This window comes from Elephas maximus, chromosome 6 (assembly GCF_024166365.1).
Source record: "Elephas maximus indicus isolate mEleMax1 chromosome 6, mEleMax1 primary haplotype, whole genome shotgun sequence".
Classification (NCBI taxonomy): Eukaryota; Metazoa; Chordata; class Mammalia; order Proboscidea; family Elephantidae; genus Elephas; species Elephas maximus.
Window position 1 is genome coordinate 62,487,236 of NC_064824.1, and position 13,874 is coordinate 62,501,109.

At 39.5% G+C, this 13,874-nt stretch overlaps 1 protein-coding gene across 3 annotated transcripts in view; it reads right to left on the reverse strand.

The window, feature by feature from the left end:
* Positions 1 to 13,874, reverse strand: part of GRB14 (growth factor receptor bound protein 14) — a 135,263-nt gene that overhangs the window by 33,245 nt on the left and 88,144 nt on the right. For all 3 annotated transcript variants that reach the window (XM_049887320.1, XM_049887324.1, XM_049887321.1), the window contains one exon: positions 12,795 to 12,951. In XM_049887320.1, coding sequence (XP_049743277.1) covers positions 12,795 to 12,951 — 157 coding nt within the window. The remainder of the gene's footprint in view (positions 1 to 12,794; positions 12,952 to 13,874) is intronic.

The following is a 13,874-nucleotide window of genomic DNA, read 5'->3' on the forward strand; positions in this document are numbered from 1 at the left end:
GTTCAATTTCTAAACGGTTTCTTAACCTAAGAAACTACTTAATACAGGCAGGATCCCCTGGAAAATTGCCACTACCAGATTCAGCTCCCCAAGGGCAATAATAGGAAAATCCTGATACTTAAGCTTGATGGCTACAGAGGCCTTGCAGCTCATTCTTCAGCAAATGGAAACAGCCCTCCTCTAAACTTAGACTTAAAAATCACATGTACTCATGTAAAGCCTGACTTTTCCACAAAGTGTTTGCATATATATTATTTCCAAAACGAATAATCACCTGAAGAGCTTAGAGCCAGTTTTTATAAATTCTGAGTTACACAATGCACCAATTAAGGACTTAAAAAAAAAAAAGGACTACACTGGGTAAATTTCCATCTGGGAATGGTGTGTGATTCCTGCAGCTTCTTTTCTGAGTCTCTTCCTTCTATGTCCGTATCACTTGTAATTTGTCCCTTAAATTATGGGATATAAATACCTTACAGTTTAATGCAATTTAGTTCAACATTTATTTTTCCCAGATTTTGGGACACAAAGATCCATATACATGCAGGTTCCCAGCTCTCATAAAATTACTGTTAAATTTTAATAATACAGTCACCATTAAGATAGTCACAGAGAATGTTAACGGTAGAACAGAAGATGGACACTGGGCCCAGCCTCTGGCTTCAGGAAGGTATCTGAAGTAAGTCTTTAAAAGTCCGTCTAAAAGTTGTTTTTTTTTTTTTTTCTGTGTATTAAAAAAATACATTTCCATTACAGGAAATCTGAAAATCACAGATAAGAGACAATTACAACCATCTTTAAAATTACCAACCAGGAATATGCACTTAATATTTTAGAAAACTCCCTTCTCGTCTTTTTCTCTGAGTCTGTATGAGTGTACGTGCATATGTTTTTCATAACATTTAGGGAACATTTTATATATGTTTATATACTGCTTTCATTCAATCACCATTACAATCTTACATTTGTCCATAAGAGTGTTCTAAGCAAGAATTTCAAAAATTTGATCAATAGCTGTATAACATTACATCCTACAGATATACCATGATTTATAACATCCCCTTATTATCTTTAGGTTTTACTTTTTTAGTTAATTGATATTGCAAATAATGTTGCTTTGAGCAGCCTTACATCTAATTCTTTTCCAAAATTTGCTTGTTTTCCACACCCACCTACAGCATTTACTTTGGAGCAATAGCTCCCAGGACACAATTCATCCCCAGCAATGCTCATGCCCCTTGCACCACTCTGTTGTTTCTGGGATTTGCAGTTTCCTAATGGATGTACAATGTTCCGCTGCTCTTCACAAGGTTTCACTGGCTAATGCTTTCCAGAAGTAGACTGCCAGGTCCTTCTTCCTAGTCTGTCTTAGTCTGGAAGCTCAGCTGAAATCTATCCTCCATGGGTGACCCTGCTAGTTATCTGAATACCGGTGGCATAGCTGCCAGCATCACAGCAACACACAAGCCCACACAGTACGACAAACTGACAGACACATTGTCTGATATAGTGCTGGAAGATGAGCCCCCCAGGTTGGAAGGCACTCAGAAGATGACTGGGGAAGAGCTGCCTCCTCAAAGTAGAGTCGACCTTAATGACACGGATGGAGTAAAGCTTCCAGGACCTTCATTTGCTGATGTGGTGTGACTCAAAATGAGAAGAAACAGCTGCAGACATCCATAAATAATCGGAACCTGGAATGTACGAAGTATGAATCTAGGAAAATTGGAAATCATCAAAAATGAAATGGAACACATAAACATCGATATCCTAGGCATTAGTGAGCTGAAATGGACTGGTATTGGCCATTTTGAATCGGACAATCATATAGTCTACTATGCTGGGAATGACAACTCGAAAAGGAATGGTGTTGCATTCATCATCAAAAAGAATGTTTCAAAATCTATCCTGAAGTACAACGCTGTTGGTGATAAGATAATATCCACAGGCATGCAAGGAAGAGCAGTTAATACGACTATTATTCAAATTTATGCACCAACCACTAGGGCCAAAGATGAAGAAATAGAAAATTTTTATCAGCTGCTGCAGTCTGAAATTGATCGAACGTGCAAACAAGATGCATCGATAATTACTGGTGATTGGAATGCAAAAGTTGGAAACAAAGAAGGATCGATAGTTGGAAAATGTGGCCTTGGTGATAGAAACAATACCGGAGATCGAATGATAGAATTTTGCAAGACCGATGACTTCTTCAGTGCAAATAACTTCTTTCACCAACATAAACAGCAACTATACACATAGACCTCACCAGATGGAACACACAGAAATCAAATTGACTACATTTGTGGAAAAAGACGATGGACAAGCTCAATATAATCAGTCCAGGCAAGGCCAGGGGCCAGCTGTGGAATGGACCATAAATCGCTCATATGCAAGTTCAAGCCGAAACTGAAGAAAATCAGAGCAAATCCACGAGAGCCAAAATATGACCTTGAGTATATCCCACCTGAATTTAGAGACCATTTGTAGAAGAGATTTGACACATTGAACACTAGTGACCGAAGACGAGACGAGTTGTGGAATGACATAAACAACATCATCCATGAAGAAAGCAAGAGGTCACTGAAAAGACAGGAAAGAAAGAAAAGATCAGGATGGACATCAGAGGAGACTCTGAAACTTGCTCTCGAACGTCGAGCAGCTAAAGCAAAAGGAAGAATTCATGAAGTAAAAGAACTGAACAGAAGATTTCAAAGGGCAGCTCAAGAAGACGAAGTATTATAATGACATGTGCAAAGAGCTGGAGATGGAAAACCAAAACGGAAGAACACGCTTGGCGTTTCTCACACTGAAAGAACTGAAGAAAAAATTCAAGCCTCGAGTTGCAATAGTGAAGGATTCTATGGGGAAAATATTAAACAACGCAGGAAGCATCAAAAGAAGATGGAAGGAATACACAGAGTCATTATACCAAAAAGAATTAGTCGATGTCAGCCATTTCAAGAGGTGGCATATGATCAGGAACCGATGGTAGTGAAGGAAGAAATCCAAGCTGCTCTGAAGGCATTGGCAAAAAACAAAGCTCCAGGAATTGATGGAATATCAATTGAGATGTTTCAACAAACAGATGCAGCACTGGAGGTGCTCACTTGTCTATGCCAAGAAATATGGAAGACAGCTTCCCTGCCAACTGACTGGAAGAGATCCACATTTATGCCTATTCCCAAGAAAAGTGGTCCAGTCAAATGGGGAAATTATATAACAATATCACTAATATCACACGCAAGCAAAATTTTGCTGAAGATCATTCAAAAACGGCTGCAACAGTATATTGGCAGGGAACTGCCAGAAATTCAGGCCAGTTTCAGAAGAGGATGTGGAACCAGGGATATCATTGCTGATGTCAGATGGATCCTGGCTGAAAGCAAATAATACCAGAAGGATGTTTACCTGTGTCTTATTGACTATGCAAAGGCATTCGACTGTGTGGATCATAACAAATTATGGATAACATTGTGAAGAATGGGAATTCCAGAACATTTAATTGTGCTCATGAGGAACCTTTACATAGATCAAGAGGCAGTTGTTTGGACAGAACAAGGGGATACTGATTGGTTTAAATTCAGGAAAGGTGTGTGTCAGAATTGTATTCTTTCACCATACCTATTCAATCTGTATGCTGAGCAAATAATTCGAGAGGCTGGACTATATGAAGAAGAACAGGGCGTCAGGATGGGAGGAAGACTCATTAACAACCTGCATTATGCAGATGACACAACCTTGCTTGCTGAAAATGAAAAGGACTTGAAGCACTTACTAATGAAGATCAAAGTCCACAGCCTTCAGTATGGATTGAACCGCGACATAAAGAAAACAAAAATCCTCACAACTGGACCAATGAGCAACAACATGATAAACGGAGAAAAGACTGAAGTTGTCGAGGATCTCATTTTACTTGGATCCACAATCAACAGCCATGGAAGCAGCAGTCAAGAAATCAAAAGACACATTGCATTGGGCAAATCTGCTGCAAAAGACCTCTTTAAAGTGTTGAAGAGCAAAGATGTCGCCTTGAAGACTAAGGTGCGCCTGACCCAAGCCATGGTATTTTCAATCCCATCATATGCACGTGAAAACTGGCCAATGAATAAGGAAGGCCGAAGAAGAATTGATGCCTTTGAATTGTGGTGTTGGGGAAGAATATTGAATATACCATGGGCAGCCAGAAGAACAAACAAATCTGTCTTGGAGGAAGTACAACCAGAGTGCTCCTTAGAAGCAAGGATGGCGAGACTGCGTCTTACATACTTTGGACGTGTTGTCAGGAGGGATCAGTCCCTGAAGAAGGACATCACACCTGGCAGAGTACAGGGTCAGCGGAAAAGAAGAAGACCCTCAAAGAGGTGGACTGACACAGTGGCTGCAACAATGAGCTCAAGCATCACAACGGCACCTAACGACAACAACAACAATGGATGTACAGGCCCTGGGTGGCACAAATGGTTAAGTGTTCAACTACTAACTCAAAACCTGGCAGACTGAACCCACCCAGAGGCCTGGTGATCTGCTTCAAGAAGGTCACAGCCTTGAAAACCCTATGACAGAGTTCTAGTCTACAACACACAAGATCACTATGAATCAGAATCAACTTGACAACAACTGGTTTAACTGTTTGTTGTTGCTGTTTTTAATGGCCATATGAGAATCAGAGGCATTAAGAAGTACCTTGGTCAGCTAAAGGAATAGCTTTTCAGCAGCAGAAATCTGAGTCTAGGGACCCACTACACGGAAGAGGCACATGTGTCTCCATGCCTACTCTCAGATGGAAAGGGCAACTGTACATAACCAGGTTAAAGGTAGGGTGATCTCCAGCTGCTCTTTTCTCTCTACCGTGCCCAGAGTGTGGCACTCGGTTATCTGTCAGCTGGGGCAATTGAGAGTTTTCATCTTTATGGTGTTTTCATATATGTGTTCTGGAAAGGGTGAGGGGTTATAATTCACAGTAATTTTCAACTAAAGTAAGCCTTGGAAGATGTATAGCCGTTAGCCAGATGAAGAGTACGAAGTTCCTGAGAAAGGTAACAGTATGAGCAAGGATACCAAGGAGTAGAAACAGTGTAGTGTGTACAGAAAGCTACAGGCAGGCGCCCAATTTATAAACCAGGAGGAGGGAGGGGTGAAACACAAGGGTGAAGATACGAGGGTCACAGGGCACTACAAGCCCTACTGTGAAACTTGGACCCTAGAGTACGGGCTTATTCATACAGGAGAATCGGGTACACACTCAGATGGAAAATTCTGGTACGACCAGAGGCAAGAGGACCAATTGTGAGGATAATGTAATACTCAAGGAGACAGACAATGAGACCTGAACTCAGGTAGTGATAGCCATGAGAACATTTGGGAGGAAAATTCCATGGACCAGGAGGTAGATTAAGTTATGGGCACTTCCCGCTCTTTGCTGGTTTAATATTTTCTGTCTCTGGCCTGCATGTGCCACCGGGGACTCCAAGTCTACACCCAGCTCAGGCCAGGTCTATATGATTCTCTACAGAACATCGCAGAGCACCACCTGTCCTAAAGGCTTCACAGTTACTTCTGCTGGTGATGACGGAGGTCATAATGTGGGTGGCTGGTGGATTACAAGCAGCACAGAAAGTAAGAGTATGTATCAGTTTCAGACAACAGGTAAAACACTAGTGCCTCTTCTGTTACTAAGGGAAAAAAAAAGGGAAAGTGAAAGGGCAGCTCCAAAGAAGGCACGTGGACTGTTTCCTTGGTACAGCTGTGTACTGTTTCAGTCTTACAGAGAGAGCATGGGTATAGCTGCCACATAAAAACTGTTTCATTAAAAGCCTCCAGCCATTCATTTTACTTATTAAAGCCACTCCACAATGATATTCACAATGGAAATCTCTGCTGTCCCTCGCAAAGACCACAAAATACAATTAATTCCTCTTCCAGAGGAGTCTATGGGTATGTGCTTAAGGTATTGTGTTAATTGGCACTGCGTCATACTAAGGCTTCCATTAGGAATCTAAGTGGGAGCAGGACAAACATGGATCCTATAAGGCACCAGAGGACTTAAAACTGAAGTTCCCCGCCCTCTTCTTACACTGATTAGAAGACAGGGAAGTCCATCTTGTGAACTAGAGTGACACCCAGTGGCTATGAAGTGAAACATGCCAGTTACAAAACATGGTTTATTACACCAGGAGGGAGTAGGAAATACATGTTGCTATACTCCCATTTTAAATTCAGTGTCTACAAAACTGTGTATACAGCTAGAACCTCATCATAACATGACCCAAAATTAGGCAAATCAGAGATTCCTAACAAAATCAGGATATTTAAGTACCGTCTATGGCTTACTCTGCCTATTAAGATCCTCGGCCATGTATATTAACACTTATGGGCAGAGGATATGAAACACTGTTACTGTAATCCAAGTTCCATAGATAAGATTGCCAGTCATGTTGTTTATAAATTCAAAATCAGGTAATTTCCAACATGACCCTTTTGCTCAGCCAGGAGGGTTTGGTCTAAAGTGAACTAGGCAGGATCAGCTCAATACCTACAATTTCAATACTACCTGGGTAATATTTTCAGGTTTCTCTGAAAATGTTCTTGGGGGTTCAAAATGTACATCTGTATTTATTGCATGCATGAGAAAAGCAATGGAGAGTTAGGCAGACACAAACCAACCACAGTATCCCAGGAACCCTTGCCTGAGCTATGAAAAACCAAACCAAACCCACTGCCATCGAGTCGATTCTGACTCATAGCAACCCTGGAGAACAGAGTAGAATTGCCCCATAGGGCTTCCAAGAAGTGGCTGGTGCATTCAAACTGCTGACTTTTTGGTTAGCAGCCAAGCTCTTAACCACTGCACCACTGGGCCTGAGCTATTGGTGTGAGGAGAAATCAACTTGCCTCAATGGAAAACGCACAGACTTCAAAACCTGATAGAACCTAGTTTTGTGCTATGTTTCACTTTGGACAAGATATTCATTCAGAGTCTTTGTATTCCTAAATATAAAGTTAAGATACACACCTAACAGAGCTGCTGTGAGGATACGTATTAGAACACCTATCAACATTAATGTAAAACATCTCACCTGGTTCCTTTATACATATAAGATGCACATTAATAATACCTATTATATATATGCATTCATATTAAAAAATACTAATAAGATTGTAGTTCTCTTTGCTACAGAAAATACCACTCTGAAAACAGACTCTAGGTTCCCTTTGAATGTCAAGTCCTTCTGACTTCAGTAATTTGTGGTGTGCTTTCAGGGATGAGAAGCAACAACAGTACTGCATCTATTAACAGCACAGGATGAGCTTATCCTGGTGATTAGAGTGCAGAAGAAAATTTTCAACCTCATCTATCCTAAAACCCAAATGCTTTTACCTGTAAATGCTTCGGGATCTCACAGGTACTAAACCTCATGCATGTGCAGACCATGCGTGAAGAAGGTACAAGCTGGCATGCACAACTAGCAGAAGCGAGAGACGGCCAAGGACTGATCCAGGGAGCCAGAGGTGGTTTGATGCAAAAGCAAAACAAACTCACTTAGCCATCTAAAGGTCAGAACATGAACTCTGGCCTCCTTAATAGGATACTTTTAAAAATAAATCAGATCACATCACTCATCTACTCAAAGCCCTCCAGCTACTTTCTGTCTCACCAATGGTAAAATCCAAGTCCTTTCAGCGGCCTATGAAACTCTACATGATCTGGCCCTGTGGTAGGTCTATGAAGTCCTTTCCCATTACTTTCCACCCTACTGACTCCACTCCAGACACCCTGACTCCTTTGCCTGTACAAGGTAAGCACATTGCCACATCTGGGCCTTCCTACTTGCAGTTCCCTCTGTCTAGAACAATCTTCTTCCATTTAACTGCAAGGCTGGCTTCTTCATCTGCTCAAGGTCTCTAGTCAAAGGTCATCTTCTCAGGGAGGCCTTCCTTGATCCTTCTATTTAAAGCTGAATTGTATTTGCAGTTATAAATCTAAATAAGTAAGTACCATGCCCTCCCTTTTAGAATTCTATTCACTGAAAACTCATCATTTTGGTTAAAGAGGGGTCAAGAATGTCTCCTGAACAATAAGCAGAGCTGACTTCTGGTCATCAAAGTTTTGGTAAATAGTTTGTCCCTCAGTTCGTCTTATCTGTAGCAGTCCACAGAAGACTTGCTGGTGAAGGTGTCCATGGCCCATTCTACTGACAAATGGCATTTGTGAGTACTATATTTTTATATTTGAAAGGGGGGGAAAAAAACTCTATTTTTATTCATTTTAAGATGCATATGGGGAAAATGTTACTTACTACTTCTATAAAATTGAATAAATATTCCAAAAGTATTTATAAGCTATACAAAAAAAAAAAAAAAACAAAGACACATCAGTTTTATATTTGCTGCTAAGGAAGAACATGGCACCTCAGTTCCTGTTATACTGCTAGATCAAGAAAGAGAAGCTATTAAATTTAATAAATGTTAGCATTTGGGTAGGATTAATGCTTGTAAATCTTTTTCTGCTGTTTAAAAATATAATCTGAGTGAAAAACAAAAAGAAAAAGGAGAAAAGAAAGCTCCGGAACTAAATTTCTCATAAGCTTTGGTCTAATACATGGTTGATGAAGCCATGAGACAATATTCTCACATCTTTGATTTTATTTCAGCAGTTTCCAGAAAATAAAATAATGAAGAAATATATTCCTTACTTGATGTCTAAAACTTTCAATTTAGTATGTAGCTAAAATTAATTCTCAATGTTCCATTTTAAGCTTCTACATTAAAAGAGTTGTACATTTTATTCTGTAATATAAATAATTTGCAGTGGTCTCAATGAAAACTGCTGCCTGATTTATAGAGAAGATTTTTATCACTTCAAGCTATTTGTTGGGGATAAACTGTAGTGAAAAAAAATTTTTTCTTTATCTCCCAAAAGAAATTTTTAAGGGCATAAAATATTGTAATTATATCTCTTGTTAATCATGAGCGATATTCATACAAGCATAAGTAAATGGAATAGTTTGGCATATGGCAGATACCTATTAATTTATACCATACTTCTGGATGATTAATTATAATAAATAAAAATTAAATTTGTCACAGGCGGCAATGAAGGAAATATATTTCAAGCTTTTTCTGCCCTTGGAAGGTGACATAGCAGGTCACACTGGCCAGCGCCAAGTGCCTTCAGAATGCAGGTTTCTTTGCTGGCAGGTATATAACTGGCTATGCTCAGCTGTCAGGATCAGCTGGCAATGTTGTAGCTCATCAACAGTTATCAGCTGCAGACGGCTGAGGTTCAGAATCTCTATGGAGACTGCTGAACTATTCAAGTTTCTCCACAGACTTCACTCTGTCCGGTCCCTAGGATTCTGACATATCCTTGGACGGCAGTCTTCAAATTGGAAGCATGCAAACTTTCTGGAAGGTTCAGGGAACACAGGTAGTTTTAAATGAGTCACTTTCTAGAATCTCTTTTTTCACCAACATCATCTTTAACACCATTTCACAAGAGAAAGGCAAATCTCTCATCCAAGCTGAATCTTACTACGGTGCATTGCTCTGGGGTGTAAGTACCTTTAATGCAACAAAGAAAAGGAAAATTTAATATATTGGTGTCTATGTGAGAAAGTGAATGACTCTAATGACTAAGTATAGAATTCTTTTTAAGCAAATTGAAGGACTAATTGAGCTGTCACTTTTTGATGATTTATTACTAAATGTTTTTGACATATAATAAAGGAGTTTATGATAGGGCAAATAATAGCTATGCAGAAGATATCCACGGCCTAATCTCTGGATCCTATGGATGTTACCTTATATGGCAAAAACTTTGTTGATAGGATTAAGAATCTTGACTTGGAAATATTATCCTCGATTATCCAGGTGGACTCTAAATGCAACTGTAAGTATCCTTAAAAGAGAGAGGTAGGAGATTTGACACACGCAGAAGAGGAAAAGGCAATGTGACTATGGAGACAGAAACTGGAGTGATGTGGCCACAAACCAAGGAGTGCTGCAGCCATCAGAAGCTGGAAAATGCAAGGAACAAATTCTCCCCTAGAGACTCCAGAGGGAGTGAGATACCTTGAGTTAGCCCCATAAGATTTAGTTTGGATTTCTGGAATACATTTCTATTGTTTTAAGCCACTAAGTTTGTGATAACTTATTATATAGCATCCTTAGGAAACTAATACAGATTTCAAAGGGCTGAATGGCACTGCTATTACAAGCTCCTTCTGCTCTCATCTACTTATGTGAACATATTTTTTAGCAATTATATTTGCAAAAATTAGAATAAAAAGAAGGGGCAACCAAAAAATATATGTGCAGGCATATAAGTATGTATATATAGGCAGGCATACATGTGTATAGACGTGTGTGTGTGTATGCATATGTATATGAATCTATGTGACTGCACATATATTCATATGTATAATAAAACACAAAGAGGGCACAGTTATGGATATTTCTTAGACATAACCAAACACCTTGCAGGATTAGATTTCTGGGTTTGAATGATTAGAACCACAGTCTGGTGGGACATCTTAGGCAATGGACATAAATATAGTACATAAAGTTATGCCCTACATCCTAGTTTGGTAAGTAGTAGTCTGAGGTCTTAAGAGCTTGCAAGTGGCTATCTGAGATACAACTATTGGTCTCTACTCATCCAGAGCAAAAGAAAAAGAAGGAAACCAAAAATTCAAATAAGAAACTAGTACACAACAGAGAACCCCTGATGGAGCAGGAAAGCAGTGGGATGCAGACCTCAAATTCTCGTAAAAAGACCAGACTTAATGGTCTGACAGAGACTAGACGGGCCCCGGAGGTCATGGTCCTTGGACCCTCTGGTAGCCCAAGACTGGAACCATTCCCAAAACCAACTCTTCAAACAGGTATTAGACTGGACTATAAGACAGAAAATACTATTGGTGAAGAGTGAGCTTCCTGACTCAAGTAGACACATAGGACTACGTGGGTAGCTCCTGTCTGGCGGGGAGATGAGAAGGCAGAGGGGGACAGGAGCTGGTTGAGTGGTCACGGGAATACAGGGTAGAGAGGAGGAGTGTGCCATCTCATTAGGGAGCGAACAGCTAGGAGTACATAGCAAGGTGTGTGTAAGTTTTTGTATGAGAGACTGACTTGATTTGTAAACACTTACTTAAAGCATTAAAAAAAAAAGGGGGGGGGCAAAACCTGCCCAAAAGCAATGATAAGAAGACAGGAAAAATGGATGGATGGAAACAGGAATTGGGGTGTGGAAGGGGAGAATGTTGACACATCGAGGGGATTGTAACCAATGTCACGAAACGATTTATGTATAAATTGTTGAATGACAAACTAATTTGCTCTGTAGACTTTCACCTAAAGCACAATAAAACAAAATTAAAAAACAAACACTATCCATAAAAAAAAACTAGTCTACAAGACAATCTACCCAAACCATGGCCTATGTACCCTAAGACGAGGAGAATTCGATGGTACCCATCTACCACTACGGACTTTCTAATCAGGGCCACAATAGATGGACCCTGACAGAATGGGAGAAAAACGTGGAACAGAATCTCAAAATAGTAAAAAAAAAAAACAGGCAAAAAACCAGACCTACTGGACTGCTTAAGACTGGAGGACTTCCCAAGATTACTGTCCTCAGATACTCTTCAAGCCTTGAACCAAAACTAACCCCTGAAGTCATCAAGAAGCTAAATAACACATTGGCTCAAAAAATAATGAATGTCACCCATATGTAATGTGCTTCTTTAAAAAATCATCTATATGAGACCAAATGGTAAACAATTACTTTGAAACAAAAATTAGATGGTAAGGGGGCAGGGAACCTAGATTAATGGAAATGGAACAACCAGAAAAGAAATATGTTTACTCATTGTGAAGAATGTAGCCAACGTCACTGAACAACTTGCATAGAAATTGTTGAATGGGAACCTAAACTGCTCTGTAAAGCTTCACCAAAAATACAATGTTGTTGTTGTCTGTTGCCGTCAAGTCAATTCCGACTCATCACACGCTACAGCACGGAGTAGAACTGCTCCATAGGGTTTACAAGGAGTGGCTGGTGGATTCAAACTGCCAACCTTTTGGTTAGCAGTCATAGCTCTTAACCACTACACCAACAGGGCTCCAAAAATACAATAAAATAGTATGTAAGAAAGAATAAAAGGAACGGGGGATAAAATTGTCATTCTAGAAGAATGAAAACTCTCTGATAACTTATTAAAATAATTGAGGGGAAAAAAAAAGCTCTCCACAGTTCACTACATAAAGATGCATCTGCAATTAAAAAGTTTACTTTTTATGTTGCTGACCTAAAAATGTGCAGGCGTTACTTCTTTCTTCAAAAAAACTTTAGGGGTCACCCTGATAAAGAGAAGCACTTCTGTGGATACTTCCCATGTCTACACTACAACCAACTCAAAAAATGGCCCAAATAACAACTCATTTTATTAATTGCTCAGAAAAATTAATTGTGCTACTAAAGATTATTATGAAATTTCTTTAGCTTTACCATAAATTTGGATTCTATGTTTTAGCTCCAAAATTCCCGCAGATCATTATTTAAACAAAGAGGGAAGGTATAAATTTATAATATTTCTGTCTTTGTTTCCATTTTGCGCTGCTCTGTCCCTCAAGCATCATCGACCAAATATCTAAAAGAGTAAATAAAAGGACTACTCATAATTCCCTTCTGTCCATTTTTCTACATCTGAAGAAAAATCTTTGCTGTACAATCCACAATGTAAGGAATAGAAAAGCAATAATGCAAGACTATGATTCTGCACCCTTACCTAGACCTATGTGAGGCAGGTGTTCAAAAAGGGTCCAGCTGTGGTCGTCAACGTAATGATTCTTCAGGATCAACAGCTGGCAAACGTCCCGGGCAGTTATGTCACTGGGTACTTCTAACGCCCTGCTGGTTTCATCTTCGCTGTACACTTTAATTACCTGTGGAGAAAGAAACAAGGAAAACAGCTAAAATATTTTATTAAAACATCATTCTAATAAGTAGGCAGACTTAGTAGCTCAACACATTACAAATTATTCCTTGTACAGTTTCTTGTACATCTGATTTTCTTATACAGTGAATGAAAGCTACCTGCCTAAGACTTATTTATTGTATCTGTTAAAATCACTCTGCCCTAAAATTTCCACTCTGTTTAGTGTCTAAGCTAAAGGCCCTTCAGTGGCCATTCAATGTCATTTCTCCACTTCTCTAGTCTATTAAAAGAGTTTTTAAAAAGCAATGAATCTCTTACCATTATTTAAAATTTTCTATTCCATATTTAAGTCCTGTAAATAATCCAAAATACTCAAGCAATATAAGTAGTGAACAAAGCCCGACTTTATGAAAAGATTCTTCCATCTCAGGTATGGAAGTTTAGGCAGAGGCTGGCTGGATGTTCACCAAATCCTTTTTCTTTTCTCCTTTGCAATTATTAGCGGCCAGCTGATTGGGTTCTAGTTAATGGAATGTAAGCAAATGGGATGGTGCACCTCCAGGCCCAAACCATAAATCTCCCATGCACTGCCCTCCATTTCCTGTCACCATCCTTCTACTAAATGGAAAGGACCACAGGGACCTAGAGGAGAGGAAAGCCATGAGATGGAAAGAGGCCAGCTAGGATGGAGCCTGAATGACCACTTGGACAGTGCTCAACTACGAACACAAGTACCAGCTTCTGACACGAGCAGCAAATAAACTTTTATTGTGTTAACTCACTGTGAATTTGGATTTATTGATCAGAGCAACTAGTATTATCCTAAATTATACAGAATTAAAGAGAGTTTTAGACACAACACCCCCCTCAACATTTACTAAGGCATGGTCTGTGCTAGAATATGCAGCACAGATAAATACCTATGACAGA